The sequence below is a fragment of the Geotrypetes seraphini genome, chromosome 11 (genome assembly GCF_902459505.1).
Source record: "Geotrypetes seraphini chromosome 11, aGeoSer1.1, whole genome shotgun sequence".
NCBI classification, from domain to species: Eukaryota; Metazoa; Chordata; class Amphibia; order Gymnophiona; family Dermophiidae; genus Geotrypetes; species Geotrypetes seraphini.
In genome coordinates, this window is record NC_047094.1 from 120,286,223 (window position 1) to 120,306,775 (window position 20,553).

The 20,553-nt window shown below is 43.3% G+C and overlaps 1 protein-coding gene across 5 annotated transcripts in view; it reads right to left on the reverse strand.

Annotated features, from left to right (window-relative positions):
- Positions 1-18,303, reverse strand: part of CDH22 (cadherin 22) — a 393,963-nt gene extending 375,660 nt beyond the window's left edge. For all 5 annotated transcript variants that reach the window (XR_004536472.1, XM_033914508.1, XM_033914507.1 and 2 more), the window contains exon 1: positions 17,830-18,303. Coding sequence is in view for 1 of the 5 variants with exons in the window: in XM_033914508.1 (XP_033770399.1) it covers positions 17,830-17,847 (18 nt within the window). In the remaining 4 variants the exon portion in view is untranslated. The remainder of the gene's footprint in view (positions 1-17,829) is intronic.
- Positions 18,304-20,553: the final 2,250 nt, after the last annotated feature.

A 20,553-nucleotide genomic window follows, 5' to 3' on the forward strand; every position in this document is an offset into this window, starting at 1 on the left:
GAACATAGGCATTAAAGGGTCTTTTTACTAAGGCGAGCTAGCCGTTTTAATGCGCGCGCTAAATGCTAATGCATCCATTAAAGTCTATGAAGTAAAGATTATCTTTACTTCATAGACTTTAATGGATGCATTAGCATTTAGCGCACGCATTAAAACGGCTAGCTCGCCTTAGTAAAAAGACCCTTTAATGCCTATGTTCTACCTTTGCTTATGTTGAGTGAAGCCTTTCAGGAAGTGTGCTCCAGAGTGTGGGTATCTTTTCTCAATCTGAGATGATCCAAGTTGGCGCTCTCTTGGGTGTTCAACTGAACTCAACCTTGATCATCGTTTTGGCTCCTCTAGTCTCCTTGATCATTTTCATCAGATGTCACTTGAATTCTTCGATGGATTAAACAAGTCATCCTTGCTATCAGTATACAGTAATTAATGGGACAGTAGAAAACTGAGCAAGATTTAAAATATATAAACAGAAAAAAATGAAGACCAATACGGTGGGAAAGAAGAGAACTAATATTACATCAGTACTCCAAAAATTAAAATCAGACCTTATAGGACAGGTAGTCTTAAGACACAGGCATACAGAATGAACAAATTATCTGTTTGGGATAGTCAATTTTCAATGGTAGGTTAGTTTTGGGGCCCTGGAAATATCTAGGGTTTCTCACCTTGTGGCGATTTTTGCCACCTGTGGCAGGGATAGCATCGAGTTCAATGAACTACATCTCCCAGCAGGCTCTCGTCTCTATCAAGCCATTAGAATTTAAACTTCCAAGGATGTTGGCTGCTAGAATGGTTAGCCAAAGGATGCAATGGATATTATCTTAGGCTCTCTTTCATCTCAATGAATATTGGGACCCATGTTCTAAAGAGTGCAGAATTGGCCAAAGGCTATTTTGTACCTTAAAACCACTAGAATTGTACATGAAATGATCTAAAATATACCATTTGCCTTTTTAGCACACAAAATTGAACTAACTGCCTCACAAGAGACATAGTTTTGCTTACTGAATTTTATGCTTGTAAAATTTCATGCAAATACATTATTACTACTAACCCCCCATCCCCCACCCCTTTCACAAAACTATAGCGCTGTTTCTGGCACCAGCCACAGTGGTAATAGCTCCAATGCTCATAAGAATTCTACGAGCGTTAGATAATGTGGTAGGAAAAAAAAAGGTGGTCTAGAACAGCATTTCTCAATTTGGTCCTGGAGTACCCCCTTGCCACTCAGGTTTTCAGGATATCCACAATGACTATGCATAAACCTGATTTGCATACACGGCCTCCATTATATGACAATTTCTTTCGTGCATATTCATTGTGGATATCCTGAAAACCTGACTGGCAAGGGAGGAACTCCAGGACCGAGTTGAGAAACGCTGGTCTAGAAAGTTTCAATAAATGATAACAATAAAAGCAGCTAGAAGGGTTGGGTTTAAAAAAATTAGGGAGAGAAATTCCTGGAGGTAAAATTCATGACATTATTATGGTAGACCCAAAGGAAGCCACTGCTTATCCCTGGAGGTAGGTGGCATCAAATCTCGCTACATCTTAGGATTCTACCAGATACTTCCGAGCTGGCCTGGGCTAGGTGGGCCTTTGGTCTGACCTAGCAGGGTGGGTTCTTGTGTCTTATCGTATCAAAATATATATATATATGTTTGAAATGAACTGTGGATATTTCTTCAACACTATATACATTTTCAAAAATATATTCATATAGCAGAAATTCAATGCGGGCATGGAAAATGAGAAAACAGAGAGGGGGAAAACAGATTCTAGCAGATGGTAAGTGATGCCCCTACCCCTATCTCATTGTTGTTTCTTTACCAACTTTCCAATGAGTAGCCAAAGATCAATAGTAAATCCTTCAAACAACTTTCAAGAAAAACCTCAATAAAACACAGAAGAAGAAAGGGGCCTAGAACCAGCACTTTCTACCTTCCGCGAAGCACATGGATACGATCAGGCTACAATTCAACAATCTGCCTAGACCTCTACTCGACTCCCAACTAAACCGGGCTTTTCTTCACCTTCCTTGCAATTCCATTCCCCTGTAAGAATGCTGAAGAATGGCTCGGTATCTTTACTGCAATGATCACAGTTAAAAGGCATTTGCCGACATGAGTCAGCGTGATGACTTGAAAGGTCATTAATAACAAACAAGTTCTTTCTAACGGGAAACAGAAAACCCTTGTCTCATCTTGGTGGATGTGGCTTGCTTTAAAATGTTTTAGCTTGACTTCAAAAAAATTGACGAGGCTGAGATCACAACATAATACACACACGCGGAGCACAGTGTTAGAAATGAGAAAGTCTATCGGTCTTCTCCCTGCTGGATTTACCAATTTCTTCTTGCCTGGGGCACTTTTAAAAATCATCATTTTAAAAGAGGAGAAGAAACAAATGGGAGACTTGAGAGCAAATCCTCCAGGGACGTGACAGGTCAATGCTGGCAAGGCTCCGAGCCCAGCGCAAATCTACTTCCTCAGCCACCAACCTCTGACCCCCAAGGAAGATGCCTAACTTTTCTATCCAGCCTGCCCTGCTCCTCATGAAAAACTCACTGGGCCTCTTCAACATTCATTCATCCAGATCCTATTCATCAGTTTTCAGGATCTATTCTATTCAAGCTCTGCTCTCTGGCATTGATCCATAATGGCATCATTTATGAATAGACCAGTAGCTCAGGAAGGCAACTCGAGTCGATCGCACTCGTGTTGCCGTCCTGATCTACGGGCCGATCAGCCTTCCTCTCCAGTGTTCTCCCTAGGGCCTTTTAGCTGGGCGGTCCGCCCAGCTGTCATCTGCCGCTGCCGAACATTAAAAAAAAAGCCCCAAAAATCCGGCTTGGAGATTTCAGTCCCTAGCGAACTTATGCTCCGGGCTCTAACGTGTGCGTGCCGGCTTCTCTTCTCTTCCCTCCGAAACCGGAAGTTATGTCCGGGGGGGGGGGAGAAGGGAAGCCGGCACGCACATGTTGAGAGTCCTGAAGCAAGCGTTCGCTACGGGCTAATGCGGGAGACGGGTTAGTGAAGCATTTGTTCTTGTTCCTGCCGGGTCCTGCCTTCTTTCTGTTTCCGCGAAGGCAGGACCCGGCAGCATTTCCCCCAATAGGTTGATCACGATCTTGGGCTGATCAGCCTTCCTCTTCCCGACGGCAGAATTGACGTCGGGGAGAGGAATGCTGGTTGGCCGAAGCAGGGAGAGCTTGGGGCCTGTTATTGGTGGCGTTTGGGTCCTGGTCCCCGATGGTAATGGCAGTGGCAGTGGCTTGGGGGAGGGCAGGGAGAAAGAAAGAAAAAGGGCAGGCAGGGATACAGAAGGAAAGAAGAGAAACAGAAAAAAATGAAAGGGAGGCAGAGAGAAAGAAAGGGCAGGGAAGAGGAAGGAAAAGTTGGGGGAAAGGAATGAGGTCTGGAGGAGAAGAAGCATACAGGCTAAAAGAAGGGAAGAAAGATTGTATGCACAGTCAGAAGAAGAAAGTGCAACCAGAGACTCATGAAATCACCAGACAAGGTAGGGAAAATGATTTTATTTTAAATTTAGTGATCAAAATGTGTCTGAATTTATATCTGCTGTCTATATTTTACACTAAGGTCCCCTTTTACTAAACCGCAATAGAGGTTTTTAGCGCAGGGAGCCTATGAGTGTCGAGAGCAGCGCTGGGCATTCAGCGCAGCTCCCTGCGCTAAAAACTGCTATCGTGGTTTAGTAAAAAGGGAGGGGGTATATTTGTCTATTTTTGTATGGTTGTTACTGAGGTGATAGTGCTTAGAGTCATCTGCTTTGACCTCTTTGAAAAACCCTGGAATAGGAATGATGATTAACATTTTCTATGCATACAGTGTGCTTTGTGTTTTTTTAAAATTTTATTGTTGGTAGATCATTTTGACTTGGTCATTTAAAAAGTAGCTCGCAAGCCCAAAAAGTGTGGGCACCCCTGCGCTAGAGTCACAAAGAAGACAGTCCCTGCTCGAAAGAGCTTACAATCTAAACAGGCAAGACAGACAAACAGGATGTCATGGATACAGTTAAGGGGAACGGTTAATCTGCTGGCTGGGTTGGAGGGCAGAGGGGAGTACAGGACAATCAAGCCATTGTGACATCACTGATGAGGTTGGCTGTTATTGGTGGAATGAAGCATTATGACATCACAATCTCAGCTCTGCTTCCCAATGACTGAAACTCTTCCACACTACTTCTATGAATTTTTATAGCGCTACCAGACGTACACGGCACTGTACAGAGTCACAAAGAAGACAGTCCATGCTCAAAAGAGCTTAAAGACAGACAAACAGGATGTCATGGATACAGGTAAGGGGAATGGTTAATCTTCCGACTGGTTTGGAGGGCAGAGAGGAGTACAGGACAAACAAGCCATTGTGACATCACTGATGAGGTTGGCTCTTATTGGTGGAATGAAGCATTATGACATCACAATCTCAACCCTGCTTCCTAAAGACTGAAACTTTTCACACTATTACTACTATGAATTATTTCTATAGCGCTACCAGATGTATGCAGCACTGTACAGAGTCACAAAGGAGACAGTCCCTGCTCAAATGAGCTTACAGTCTACATAAGGCAAACAGGATGCCACGGTGGGGGTTACAGTTAGAGGGGATGGTTAACTGCTGGCTAGGGTGGTGAGCAGAGGGCAGTAGGGTTACGAGTTGAAGGCTGTCTCCAAAAGGTGGCTTTTCAGCCTACCTTTGAAGGGAAGGGGCATGGCGGATGGACTTGGGTAGTTTATTCTAGTCATATGGGGCAGTGAACTGAAAGGAACAAAGTCTGGAACTGGAAGTGGAAGAGAAGGATACAGATAAAAATGATTGGTCTGAGGAACGTGCCCCTTATGTACATCAAAAAATACCATTAATTGACAGTTAGATGACTGGGTAAACTGGACAATTTTCTATAAGATAGTGCCTAAGTGCCATAGGACTGAATTCTATATAAAGCACAAAAAAAAAAATCAAAAATCATATAAACACTTAAGCACCATTCTATAAATGCATCTAACTGAATTGGGTGAGGAACCAGTTAGAGCTAATTGGGTGCCAATTCGCACCAATTTGGAATTGGGTGCATATTTTGCTACTGGCTAGTGTATTGCATTACATAGTGTGCCAAACTCAAAAGGGAATATGCCCATGGGAGTTGCATGAGATCAGGGGCATTCCTAAAATTTATGCGTAATGTTACAGAATACTGGGAATAGGTGTCAAAATGGGGCATCAGGGATTACACCTGATTTCAGCAAATGTAATTCCTGGTACCCAAATTTGGTGGGGTGGGGGTTAGTGCCAAAATCAGCACTCAGGGCTATTCTAGAATGGATGCACATCCTTGAGCGTCCATTATAGAATTATATTGAGCTCATATATTTGAGCACCATTTACTGAATCTAGCTCTATATGGCTGAAAATATCTAGAACAGGGGTGTCCAGGCTCGACCCTCGCCAGGTCACATTTTCCAAATGAATAAGCATGAGATCTATTTGCATACACTTTCCCCTCCCCATTCGTGGTTTCGGCAATCGCGATTTCACTTATTCGTGATTTTTGGGGGAGGGGGAAAAAAGAAAAAAAAAACAGTTTAGCTTTCCCTCCAGCATCCCGGGCTTACCTGGTGGTCTAGCAAGCTTTTGGGGCAGGAGCGATCTTCCTACGCTCCTGCCCCATGTAGATTGCCAATAGGAAATGGCTGTGGGGAGTTCCCATCGTAGTCTCGAGAGACTACGGGAACTCACATATGATTTAGGAAAAGCCGAAAGAGTATGATTATGGATATCAAATGCGACTCTTCCTTTAAGAAGGGCTGTGAAAAGCTATCTTTTTTTCCCCATTGTTTTTAAATAATAAGTAGCCTGATCTAATTGTTTTGCATTTTGAAGATATCCTCTTTGTAGGGTGGAATCATTGATATACTCGTAGATCTTACTCATTGTAATCTGCTTTGAGCTATTTTTTGGTTAAAGCAGAATATAAATGTTTTGGTTAGATTAGGATGACTGGATACAATCATAATTTGAGTTTTACTCGTATTTAGGCATAGCTGCTTATGTCATGTCAATGTCTAGAGTAAATATCCACACCTAAACTTTATAGTTATATGTATAACTGTAGAAATTCTATAATTATAGTGCTTAAGTTCTGGGCCTGCCCCCTGTGTATATGGAGTTCACTTGGGAGGGGGCGGACTGGGGGGGAGGGGTGTTGCACCTGGCGGTATTCCCGAGCTACAAGGTTTTGGCTCATCAGAAGATGAGTTATTTGGTAGTGAGATCAGTTGAGCAGTGATGCCGCAGGTTCAGATGACCCAAAATGGGGGCATGGAAGTCCATGCCTATCCCCCCCCCCCCCAGGCTCATCAGGGGATGAACAGTTAGGGGAAGTGGGCTTAGGTGAGCGATTATGCCCGAGATAGGTGGCACAAAATAGGGGCATGGAGGTCCATGCCACCCCCTAGGCTCTTGCTGACGTGGCGGGGTCAAGGGAATACAGTTTGATTTTTGTCCAAATTGCTATGTATTGTAGCTCGGGAAGTGAAACAATTGTTGATTTCTTATTTACTTGTGGACCCAATAAAAAAAAACTGAAGCCTGGTTATCATCAAGTGTCTGTGGTCTATTTATTACAGCATTATTACGGGGGGGGGGAGGAAGGGGGGAGGCATGAGGGATAAGCAAGTAAAGAGAGGGATCTTGGTGATAAAGGAGTAAGAGATAGGGGAGGAGGGGTACAAAAGGACGATAAATTGGCCAGTCCAGATCCATATGTTATTGGCTTAATTGGTGATAATCAATAGCTGGCGTTATTAAGCACTGAATTGGCAGTAATCGGGAGTTACGCGTGGCTCTTCCCTGCAACCTTTTCTATAGCATGTGTCTAATTTTCATAGTGCACCACTCCATGCCAGACTGCCAGGATGTACACCAGCCTTTGACACCAAAAGTTAGGTACAAAGGACCACATTCTGGTAACGGCATCGGCCAGTGCCTCCAGAAACAGTGTCAGGCATGTCTCAATTACGCATAGGCGCCGTTAAGAGAATCGTAACTAGCATCTAGCGCAGGTAAAGGACGCCAAGGTTTTGCAGGCCTATGTTATTGGCGTCTATGCTTGATGAGAATCATGTCTACAGAGGCGCCTAGTGGTCTTTAAGACAGCGTCTCAAACTTTTTTTTTGTTTGTTTTAGCTCCGACACTAAATGGAGCAAATGTTTTTCGTGGCATATTATAATTGAAATTGCAAAATTGCAAAACCAACAAAAAATTTAATTTTGAGAATTATTTCCTCCCCCCCCCCCATTTTACGAAGCCATGTTAGGCTTTTTTATTGCTAGCTGTGGCGGTATTAGGTCCGACGCTTATAAGAATTTTATGAGAATTGGATCTAATACAGCAGTGGCCAGTGATAAAAAAGCCTAACACGGTTTCATAAAAGGGGGGGGGAGTTCGAAGTTCTTCAAACTATCCCCCTCCATTATGAAACTGCGCTGCCCCCAACGCTTATAGAGTTCCTATGAGCATCAGGAGCAGTGCGGGACATTTAGCGTGGCTCTCTGCGCTAGAAACTGCTAGCGCAGTTTCGTAGAAGAGGGGGTATGTCTGGGTAATTGTAACAATGGCGAAACTAAAGTAGATAGAATAGAATTGCTAATCAATGCCATGGATGAGCTTGTTTTTGAGTGCAAATTAACTCAAAACGTGGCTCGATAGTTGACAAGCAGAAATGCATTTCATCATCCACCATTTGCAATCATTCTCTTTTTTTTTTTTTTTCTACTTGTCAGAGCTGAAAATCCAAATTAGCAAAAATAAGAAGAGCCAACTAAAACTAAAATTACTTGCCGTTAATTTTCAAGGACCAATCGCGTCAAAGAATGATGCTCGTCTGGGCGGTTGCATCCTTACGCACGCAGACGCTCATAACATTGACAGACTCTTGCGTTCAGTGATGTCCGTGTCATCTATTGTAGTGTATTCTTATACAGGGAATTTTTTTTTTAAAATAAAGTAAAATTCTGGACTCTCTTGTGGCACATCCGGAATCTCTTCGGGGCACTCCAGTTTGAGAGACTGCTCAAAGGTAATTCTCAGCATAAGCCATGCCAACTTTAACCTTAAACGCCATTAGGTGTCTCTGTAGAGGCAATTATGGCATCCTTTTTTTGTAGGCACCTACATTTTTTAATGATTTTTTAATTGGTTTTATGTTCAATAATTTTTTATTGAGTTTTAAGAATAAAAAATACATAACAAAAATCTTACAAAGACTATTATCTCAACTCAGTTAATACATTGTGGATATATAAATTCAAAGAAATCAACAATCCATTATCATCACAATACAGACATGATAAAGTACCTCCCAACACTCCCTCCTCCCTTCCCCAAATATTACTAATAAATAGTGCTTCACTTTATGATTACAAATGTAATGAGTTCACTACAAAACTGCCTGCTCTGACTGATAATTGCTGTATACAAGGTTCCAAGTTTCCAAGATTTGATTAATCGCCTATTCCAAATTCTAAGCGATGTACAGCTAAAAATTTCAAAGTCAAGGGAAACATACATGACTAACAAAATTATTACTAAACATATTAAAATATCCCAGGTAAAATATCCCAGGTCATCCCAAATTTACTGTTTTTTTATAAGATGGGGAGGTCGCCCTAGCTTCCATAATCATAAGAGCATGAAATGCTGCCCTCCAATGCCAAAATGAGGGTGAACTCTCTTCCAGCCAATGTTGTAAAATACATTTTTGACCTATAATAAAGGATTTACGAAATAATTCCCTAACCCCTTTCTTAAAAATCCTGTCCCATTGAAGAAATAATGCCATCTGGGGGGGAAGGAACCACAATTCTAGAAATAATTGACCCAAGAAAAACACAAACAGCATTCCAAAATTTCCGAATTCTGGGACTTAACCAAAAGCATGACCCAATGCATTATCCATTTTTTTTTTTTTTTTACATTTCAGGCATATTCTTGTCTCAACACAACCAAAATGTAAAGCCTGAACTTGAGAAATGATGTGGTCATTTACCATAACAATTAAAACAATTAAGTTTGGTGGCCCTTCCATCACCTTACAGCGCCGTTTATACAATATAACCCAAAATGCACACTAAGCCAGGTCTTTCCATATGAAAAACTAACCCCCCCCCCCCACCTTTTACGAAGCCGTGTTTGCCTTTTTTAATCGCTAGCCATAGTGGTATTAGCTCAGATACTCAAAGGGGGGAGGAGGGGAACAGATGTTTGCAAATGTATGACAGAGGTAGAGCTACGTATTTCTTTCCTATTTTGACTTGTACGCATTCCAGTGCCAGTGTTCAATACATCACAAAATAACTCCTCAAAAAGTTGCCAAAAGATACTTAAAAAGATACACAATAAAGGCAAAAAAGTCTGAGGATTCAAAGAGTGTAAAATGCTAACCAGTCACCCCTAAAGTAATAAATAAATATAATAAGAATAAATAAATTTAGAATAAGGGGCAATCTCAGTGTGAAGGTTCAGCGACGGGAGTAAAACTCCAGAGACAGAGGTGAACAGATTTCAGAAACCTTTAAGGGAGACAAGATGGCCCATATCCAACTTAGAGATCCTGCTTTCATCATTCTCACTTTACCGTCCTCGTTCAATCTACTATCCTCTCTAGACTGGATTACTGCAATTCCATCTATATAAGCCTTACTAAGAAAAACCTCCATAAACTTCAGCTAATTCAGAACGCCGCGGCTAAGCTTATTTTCGCAAAAGGCAAGTTCGATCATGTCTCCCCACTCTTCTCCAAGCTTCACTGGCTCCCAGTATACTCCAGAGTCCTCTTTAAATGTGCCTGCTTAGCCTTCAAGATCCTACATGACATCCTTCCTCCCGTTATCCCACTCTTTTGGAATTCCTCAAAACCACACTCCACCAGACCCTCCCAAAAACTGAAACTATCATTCCCCTCTATAAAAGGTATATCCCGCGCAGGAAAACTTGGAACATCTCTCCCCTTTAGAACCACAGAACTCTGGAACAACCTCTCATCCCCACTCAGAAAATCAAGCTCCTTCCAATCCTTCCGCAAACACTTGAAAACGTGGCTCTTTGCAAAAATCTAATCACCTCCCATTCTCCAGTATTCTGTCGCTCTCTTTCCTCTTAGTCCCTCTCCTTTATCCCTTATTGTAGTTCCTTTCCTCTCAACTCTGTAAACCGTGCCGAGCTCTGCACTTGTGGAGATGGCGCAGTATACAAACCTAAGGTTTAGTTTAGTTTAGAGAACAATTTTGGATTTTTCAACTTCATACTGTTTCCCCTCAGGGGCTGAACGACTTCATAGAGTGGAACACTATTGTTTAATTTGGGGCTCCTCCCCTATTCTTTCTCATTAGTTCTTTTTGCTCCGACGTTACTTTTGCCCTGCTTTTTAGCGCGCTTGCGCGTCTCTTCGTGTTCTCCCTCCCTCCCCCAGCCGACTCCGATTCATCTCTACGTTCCTGACGAAGGGGTATTATTCTCCCGAAACCGGGCTTGGTTGAACCTGATATTGCGTCTGTCACCTGCATTTTCCAGGCTTATTCAAGCTAAGTCGGCTGTGGGCCTTCTTTCTTTCTTGGGGAGTAGGCTGGGGAGGATTCTCCGAGTGTTTTTTTTTGCTATTTTTTCACTCTCAGTGTCACTTATACTTTATTGTGGTTTAGCACCGATTTGCACTTAGATCTTGCACGCGTGGGGCAATCCACGATGGTGTGCAGGCAGAGGTGAATCACCTCTGTCTCTTGTGTGTAAGCGCTGGAGTTGAACACTGAGATTGCCCCTTATTCTAAATTTATTTATTCTTATTATATTTATTTATTACTTTAGGGGTGACTGGTTAGCATTTTACACTCTTTGAATCCTCAGATTTTTTTTGCCTTTATTGTGTATCTTTTTAAAGTGTTCAATACATGCCATTGGCTGAATCTTGCATGCTTCTGCTCCGAATCTATGCAGTAGCAAGTCACATTCCTGTAGCCAGGGACACATCTGTACCGTCTCCTTCCATCCATTCTTATGTGATTGAAGGTTTGAATCGGACCCTTAATATTCAAGCCATAGTTCAAAATGAAGTAGGTGGACAGTGTTTCTCGTGAACTACGAATCCTTGTCTCCGTGAAGATAAAAAGCGTATAGAATTGCCTGTTATCACATATTTTCCGATTCTTTTATTTTCCACAAGCTGCATGGTGTTCTTTTATTTTTCTGTGTGCGCTGTCTTTCTACGTGAAAAGCACTCAAAACAGAGGACTGGGAAACTGGGGGGGGGGGAAAAAAAAGTCACCCTGACATTTTTCTCCAAAATCTGTGCTCTCGCTGGTTTTTGCAAAGGTGCAACCTAAGTACTTGAATGTAAATAACCCTCTAAAAACAGAAACAAGACAAAGGAAAAAAAACAACTTTAAAAATCACCAAAAGGGACAACTTGACAGCGGTTCAAAATAAATCCGCTCATTCAACGATACCTATTTTCTTCTTCCACCTCGTCCAGGATGAACGCAGCTAGCTGAGGGAGAGGGACAATGAATGGATGATACATTAGAAAAGCTCCATTTTAGCCCAGAAGTTTCTTATTGACTGAGAGTCCAATTTAGGGGGAGAACTTATCGTTAAGATGCGCAATTTAGAGCAACGAGACCTAGGGCTCCTTTTTACGAAGGCGCACTAGCGTTTTTAACACACGCACCGGATTAGAACGCGCTATAGCGCGCGCTAGCTGAAAAATGGCCACCTTTTCACGAGGAGGCGGTAGCGGCTAGCATGTGCTGCATTTTAGCATGTGCTATACTGCGCGTTAAGGCTCTAACGCACCTTCGTAAAAGGAGCCACCTCGTTACTCATCTGGATTAACAGGAGTCCGTGTTGATAACTTCCTCCTGATCAAGCCATTGTGACATCACTGATGAGGTTGGCTCCTAGGTATTGGTAGAATGACATCACAATAATCCCTCTGAGACTGAAACTCTTCCCACCCATAGGCTGCCAGTAAGATGGGCTATTATAGCACAAGTTGTATTATTGTAGCTTAGGTCCCATTTTATGCTACGAGATCAAGTTACTAATAATTGGGGTTAACAGTAAAATAACACATCTCAACGGTACTTTGATAACTTCCCCGCCTCCTAACCTGGCATGCGCTTAGCTTAAATTACCTTCTACATGCCAGGGCAATAACAATTACCATATCCATGCCCTCACAGCTAACTTGTATGAATTTGTGCATTAACTGGTTACCACACATTACATAACACAAGAATAGCTTTACTGGGTCAGGCCAAAGGTCCATCAAGCCCAGTAGCCCGTTCTCACGGTGGCCAATCCAGGTCACTAGTACCTGGCCAAAACCCAAGGAGTAGCAACCTTCCATGCTCCCAATCCAGGGCAAGTAGTGGCTTCCCCCATGTCTTCCTCAATAACAGACTATGGACTTTTCCTCCAGGAACTTGTTCAAACCTTTCTTCAAACCAGCTACGCTATCCGCTCTTACCACAACCTCTGACAATGCGCTCCAGAGCTTAAATATTCCGCGAGTGAAAAAAAATTTCCTCCTATTGGTTTTAAAAGTATTTCTCTGTAACTTCATCGAGTGTCCCCTAGTCTTTGTCATTTTTGACGGAGTGAAAAATTGATCCACTTGTACCCATTCTACTCCACTCAGGATTTTGTGGACTTCAATCGTAGCTCCCCTCAGCCGTCTCTTTTCCAAACTGAAGAGCCCTAACCTTTTTAGTCTTTCCTCATATGAGAGGAGTTCCATCCCCTTTACCATCTTGGTCGCTCTTCTTTGAACCTTTTCTAGTGCTACTATACCTTTCTTGACATAAGGAAACCAGAATTGAACGCAATACTCCAGATGAGGTTGCACCATGGAGCGATACAGGAGCATTATGACATTTTTAGTGTTGTTAGCCATCCCTTTTTAAATAATTCCTAGCAGCCTGTTTTCTTTTTTTGGACGCCGCCGTACATTGGGTGGAAGGTTTCATCATATTGTCTATGATGATATCCAGATCCTTTTCTTGGGCGCTATCTCCTAAGCATCCGGAAACTGTGAAAGGCACCTATGACTCTGCAACTAATCCTATCACTCAGTCAGCAAGCTAATAAATAAATTTAGTGCCCGCAGGATGGGTCCCAAAGTGACGGGCTGGGTCAAGAACTGGTTAAGTGGAAGGCGACAGAGGGTAGTGGTCAATGGAGATCGCTCTGAGGAAAGGGAAGTTACCAGTGGTGTGCCTCAAGGTTCTGTTCTTGGGCCTGTTATTTTTAACATTTTTATAAACGATATTGCTGAAGGGCTGTCGGGTAAGATTTGCCTCTTTGCTGATGATACCAAAATGTGCAATAAAGTAAACACCCAGGATGGTGTCTGCATTCAAGAAAGCCTGGGATAGGCACGCAAGATCTCTTAAAGAGAGGAAGTGATAATGGTTACTACAGATGGGCAGACTGAATGGACCATGTGGCCTTTATCTGCCATCCTGTTTCTATTACCATAAAGCTCTGTGACCTCACAATGCAGGTGTAAAGTGCCTAGCCTATAGGAAGAGGAGATGCAAATGTTAAGAGCCTTAGCCAATAGGTAGAGGAGGAGATAGTGTTTGTTGCGGATGGGCAGACTGGATGGGCCATTTGGCCTTTATCTGCCATCATGTTTCTACATTTCTATAACACCATAAAGCTCTATGACCTCACAATGCAGGTGTAAAGTGCCTAGCTTATAGGAAGAGGAGATGCAAATGTTAAGAGCCTTAGCCAATAGGTAGAGGAGGAGATTGTGGATGCTGTGGATGGGCCATTTGGCCTTTATCTGCCATCATGTTTCTATGGTTTTAAGCCTGGGGTTTTTCTCTCCTGAATTCCATACTCGTCTTACCTCGAACCTGAACAGGAGGCCTGAAGACAGATAGTGAACCTCTCTGTTCAGGTGGTGTCCTGGTACTCGCCCATCTCATGAACTGCAGTGCCCACTACTCTCCCTAAGCATCTGGCTAGTTAAATAAGCGCGGACCTGTAACCCTATGCAAAACATACATCTTTTGACTTGTTTCAGCTATAGTACTTTTTAGGTCAAGGAAAATATCATTGAACTCTGTGATATATCCACTGAAACCAGAACTGAGGAAGTAATTAAGCTCCCTGGGCAAAATTCCACTGCTGTAAATGGTTTCTTGACATTTTTTTTTTTTTTTTTTAATTTGAAATCATTTAAACCTTTTCTTACTGCAGTAGCAGCCCCATTGATTCAATATTTGTCCAAACCTTGAAGTAGCGTTTTCTGCATTCCAGTTGGAGAAAGGTGCTTCATAAAAACCACAAAATAATAATAAAAAAAAATGTTAATATTTACTAATAAATGCCGCCTCTCATGGGGAAGAGGAACACATTTGTCTACAACTAAGATAAGGGTTTAATAATAATAATGGTGAGAATGACTCAATCTCCTGGTACACCTGATCACACAAAGCTGTTAATTACAAGACTGGTCTGATGTTAACAAAGAAAACAGCCTGATTTGGACAAATGCATTTATCTCGTATGCATATTTTCACACGCTGGCTAAAGATTTCAACACATAAATGCAAAAACATTTCGCCTTTCAAAGCTATGCAAACAGACTAATTTATAATGCGTAAATCTTGTACATCTACAGAAGCTTGATCCAGCTGAAGCAAAAACTGGGAAATCAGTTTTGGAAAACATATTATTATTACTCTTATTATTATTAGCGATTCTCTCCGAGGAGTCGTATCATAGCGGTTTTGAGAGAAATTCCTCTCCAGACTCGCATATTAATGCCATAAACTCAACAGAGAATGACCTGATGGGGAACTTCTTTTGAAAAGACAAGGTTACAGGTAGTCACTTTATTATAATCTAATGCTTGAAATTATACAGGTCTGGCTTTCTCTTTGAAGAGAAAAATCTCGGCGCTTTTTAAAACGTCTAGTCAGAAACTGAGAGGGAATACCCCGAGCTGGGGTGCCTATAGAACGTGAAACGTTATCCAGAGCCCGGAAGGGACCATCTGAAGAAACTTCTTAGAGAAACAGCTGTCCACGGAGAACCTACGTTACAGGTAAGTAACTACACTTTTTAGGCTCCTGAACTTTATGAAAGAGAAACAGCAAGCGAAAAGGAGCCAAGAAAACATATGTATATTTTATGGGGTTTGTTGTGAAATAAAAAAAACCACTGTCTTTCCCTCGCACGCAAATACCTGCAGTGCACGTTCTGAAAGAATTTATGACTATCGCTGTAAATAGGGAAAAGGACCTTCAAAAGTAAGTGAGCAAGTAGAGGGAAATGAATATTTGATATCAGCAGGGACCCCGCAGGCTCTTTGAAGACACTTAAACAGGTTGCAAAAAGCTCTAGCCAGCCATCAGGATCTGGAATTATCCAAGAAAGTTTGCAGAAGGGAACCTCATTCCTTTACCTAATTAGAGACCAAGAGGGACACTGAAAGTAGAGAAATATGAGAGAAGGGGGGGAAAGAGTGGGAACGAAGAGACTGGGCTGTGAATAAGAGGACAGAAAATGTCTAGGAGAAAATTCTGTAGACGGGGCACTTCGATCTAGACGCCCCGAGGCCACACAGTCGGATGCTAGCCTACGGGGGGTCCTTTCACTAAGGCGCACGAGCCGTTTTAGTACATGCTAAACGCGAACGCATCAATTACAGTCTATGGACGCGTTTGCGTTTAGCGCCCGCTAATATTTACTGGCTAGCGCGCCTTAGTAAAAGGACCCCCCTGTATTTTGTAGGAAGTAACGATTCGGTATTTTATGCTGAGATTTTTGTGTAGAGTTACTGTAATTTGTAATGTTTGGCTTTTAAAAAAATAATTCATGTACGTTCTTTTGTAAACTGCTTAGACGGGTCACATAGTAACATAGTAGATGACGGCAGATAAAGACCCGAATGGTCCATCCAGTCTGCCCAACCTGATTCTGGGCAAGAATCCAAAGCTCTACCCGGTACTGTGCTTGGGTTCCTATTGCCGAAATCTCTGTTAAAACCTACTCCAGTCCATCTACACCCTTCCAGCCATTGAAGCCCTCCCCAGCCCATCCCCCACCAAACGACCATATACAGACACAGACCGTGCAAGTCTTCTCAGTGCTGGCCTTAGTTCAATAGTTAATAGTATTTATTGATTCTAGATCCTCTGTGTTCATCCCACGCTTCTTTGAACTCCGTCACAGTCTTATAATGCAGGGTATCAATTTGATAAATACATACATATATATATACATATTTTTTTTAAGCAGTACCATGGCACTCTGGGTTCCATTATAAATTTTTAGTGTAACCTGGTTATCAGCACACCTAACACTTGTATGCCCAAATTTACACCAGCCACAGACCTGGCATAACTGCTGGTGTCTAAATGTGGAAGGAATGCACCTAAATTACGGTGGGGTTCCTTTTATTAAGGTGCGATAACAGTGCGCACTAAGGGGTCTTTTTATCAAGCTAGCGGGGTTAGCGCGGACATTTCATCACGCGCTGCTAACCCCCGCGGCCGGCTACAAAACTAACGCCTGCTTAATGCAGGCGTTAGCGGCTAGGGTGCAGGCGGTTTAACGCACGGTATTACACGCGTTAAACCCCTAAAGCAGCTTGATAAAAGGACCCCTAAATGCCAAGACGCCCATAGGAATATAATGGATGTCTTAGCATTTTGCGTGCACAAAATTGGTTAGCGCACCTTAATAAAATAGACCCCCCCCCAGTGTTATTTGCATAGCTGGGATCCCCATTTATGTCCTACCCATGTTTATGTCCCCTTTACACCTATATTATTTAAGCTCTGCATGCCATTGCAGTCGAGGGATTTGGTGCCTTGCTGGTGTATTCTTACACACATAAGTACTATTTACGCAAGCAATGGGTGTGCATTTGCAGGCACCTAGATTATAGAACGACCCCCATAGGAGGGTGCGGGGAGAGAAGAGGGAAATGAATGTAGCATGCATGGGGGACAAGGTTTGTGAATGACAGGAAAGGAGAAATCTAAGGGCATGGAGCAGGGGAGCAGACGAGAAAAAGTACGAGACACAGATGATGTGGAGAGAGAGTTATTGAGGATTTTTTTCCCAATAATTTAGCTCTTCTTCTGTCAAACTGAATATCAGGAGGGGGTGGGAACTGGAGTGGTCCTAGGGGCAGCCTTACAGGTTTAAAAAAAAAAAAAAAAAAAAAGGTCAGCAAAAGACAGAGGCTCTACCGTACAGTTTTGCTAAATAACTTTCTACTAGTTATTCAATTTTCTGAACTAGAATTCAACAACTCCCCCCCCCCTCCCTCCTTTCCCCGGAAGAAAAGCTGGCTTTTGCCTTACAGACAAGACTCGAGGTTCCCACCACTTCGCTTCCAGCATGCCGACTGGGCTCGCCTTGGAGAACAAGGGGTTAAAAGAAGTAGTGAAAAGGTTATCAGGGTCCGGTTGTTATCATTAAGCGGGTTGGCTTCGCTTCTTCGCTCTCCTTAAGAAACAAGAAATTGTTTACTCGGCAGGGGTCAATTTATCACAGCGATCAATTCTCAAACACTGTCCTCCGAGCGGTCTTCTTACGCTCCCTCTCCGGTCCTGCTTCGCTCTAATTAATAGGCAAATAATTACGGCACTTCTCCAGCAGACGGTGGCCACTAACGCGGTCTCCTGCTGCTCAGACACGCCGACAGCTTTTCCGAGTGCCCCATAAACAGAGCTGAAGCACCGGAGCCTGGGTTAACCCCCCCCCCCCCCCCCGGGGGATCAATCTTACCTGCACGATGTGGTGCATCACTTCAGAGCCGGCACTCCACTTTTACTTTCCCGTGCAATTATCCATCAGCGGGAGACGGGGAGGGAGAGCCCGGAGTTAAAAGAGCTTCTTGAGTCTCTCCCCCCACCTCAAGACCAGCCAGGCAAGAGCCTCTGGTGAAGCTTTTGCGGAAGAAAAAGGGCAGGATGCTGGCGCGAAACACCCCCCCCTCAACGGCAGTCAGCAGCCCCCCTAGCTCCACTCCTCCTCATCCGAGCTCAGGCAATGCACGGAGGAAGGGGGGGGGGAGAGATGGTGTTGCGCGCGTCTGAGCCAGAGGAGGGGCTGGGGGGGGAATGTGTGCGAGAGACAGAAAGCGAGAGTGAGCAATCCCTTCTCTAGGTCATCCCCTGCTGGAGACTTTGAGAATGCAGGCGGCGAGGAAGTCCGGGAGAGCCCAACTTTTTCCCAGCTTGGCTCTGCTGAGGAGTGAAGTTGATCTGGGGGGGGGGGGGGGGAGTTTGGTGGTTGTTGTTGTCTTTTTTTACTGACGTCTCGTGTGCCATGAGGTCTTTTTTAGCTGTGCTTTCTCGGACACGTTCTCCATTTCTCTTCCTAATAACCACAGTGGTGCAGATGTCAGCATTGTAAATGCTTTAGAGTCGGTGTTTGCATTTGGAAGAAGGGACCTTAATATTCAACTCCTTCTTCCCTGTCAATGCTTTAATACAAATCATTCCTTACACTTGTCGACATCTCTACCAACACTGGTAGGCACCAGACTGCAGGGGGGGGGGGGAGGGGAGATTTTTTTTTTATTATTATTATTATTTCACGGATTTTTATATTTTGGGATTCTACCTCCATGCAAGCCTTGCAGGAGAATAGTCTATAGGAGATTTAACAGCTGAATAACAGCATGAGGGTGATTAGTCGAGGCTTTCGGGCTTGCAAATCAAGCTGTGCCTAGTTTAAAGCCTTTGAAAATTCACCAGGATGAGTGGCGGCATTTTGCCTCCTCAATTTCACGGGGTGGGTGCAATTAGCTGATCAAGTTTTGGACAGGCCTGGGGGGGGGGGCGATGTTTGGGCATGAAAGCAAGTTGGGAAACCGGCACGTAGGTCTCCTTTTACGAAGCGGCGTTAGGGCATTACCGCGTGGAATAGCGGGCACGTTAGGCGCCAACGCCGGCATTGAGCTGGCAGTTCTAAGCTGGGTAGCGTGCGTTAAAAACACAAGTGCACCTTAGTAAAAGGAGCCCATAGTTTCAGCCTTAGCTATGTAATTTGATGTCTAAATATAGGGAGTACAAAGCACCAGCCTAAATGTGGCCAGCTAGAGTTTAGAACTGCCCCCTTCTCCTCCCCCCCCCCCCCCCATAGTTAAATAAATTCAAAACAAGACCCTTTTACCAAGAACGGATTCATCCCTTCACTCTTGAGGTTTAGGACTCAAAATCCAGAGCACTAAAATAGGGTTACCAGATAGCTCCAGAAATCAGGAGGACGGATTGAGACATCTCTTTTTCCTGGATCCACCCCCAAAATATTCAATAATATTATACCAGGAAAAGGAACAACAACAACCAAAATTATTATTATGAAAACTAATCATACAAGAAAGGCCTCAGTATTTCCAGGGATAAATATCTCCCGGATGTCTCTATGTCAGCTTCAAAGCTGCTGTAGGAAATATCGTACATCCTTGGTCAAAAAAACTTTATTAAATTTTCAAAATCTTGTAGTTTCTGGGGTCTTTTTTTTTTTTTTTAGTTCAAAAAAGTTGTATTAGCTTTATTAATGGAAGTAACATACACTGCACCTTATGTCCCATGTTCAGTTATTTGTTAATTTTGTGGTTTTAATCTGTTCACGATAATAGCTCCTTCAAAATATCTTGTGCACCGCACACCAATCGCCAAAATGCAGAGCCCCAATTCTTTATATCTCATTCGAAAAAAATTTCAATAAAAAGTCATAGCTGGATTCCACATGTTGAAAGTATATCTTTTGTCCTGGAGCCATATGGTAACCCTGGGCTAAGGGAATTCAATAGAGGTCATGTGCTTAGTGCCAATTCGGTGGCACCCAAGTTAGTCACACTGAAGCTGTATTAGAACATAAGAAGTTGCCTCCGCTGGGGCAGACCAGAGGTCCATCTCGCCCAGCGGTCCGCTCCCGCGGCGGCCCATCAGGCCCACTGCCTGAACAGTGGTCTCTGACTAATTTTATAATTTACCTCTAATCCTGTCCCTATAACCTTACCTCTACTCCTATCTGTACCCCTCAATCCCTTTGTCCTCCAGGTACCTGTCCAGACCTTCTTTGAAGCCCTGTAGCGTGCTTCTGCTTATCACATCCTCCGGTAGCGCGTTCCATGTATCCACCACCCTCTGGGTGAAAAAGAACTTCCTGGCGTTTGTTCTAAACCTGTCCCCTCTCAATTTCACTGAGTGCCCCCTTGTACTTGAGGTTCCCCATAGTTTGAAAAATCTGTCCCTGTCCACTTTTTCTATGCCCTTCATGATCTTGAAGGTTTCTATCATGTCTCCTCTAAGTCGTCGCTTTTCCAGCGAGAAAAGCCCCAGCTTTTTCAGTCTGTCAGTATATGAGAGGTTCCCCATACCCTTTATCAGCTTAGTTGCTCTTCTCTGGACTCTCTCAAGTACCGCCATGTCCTTCTTGAGGTACGGTGACCAGTACTGGACACAGTACTCCAGGTGCGGGCACACCATTGCATGATAC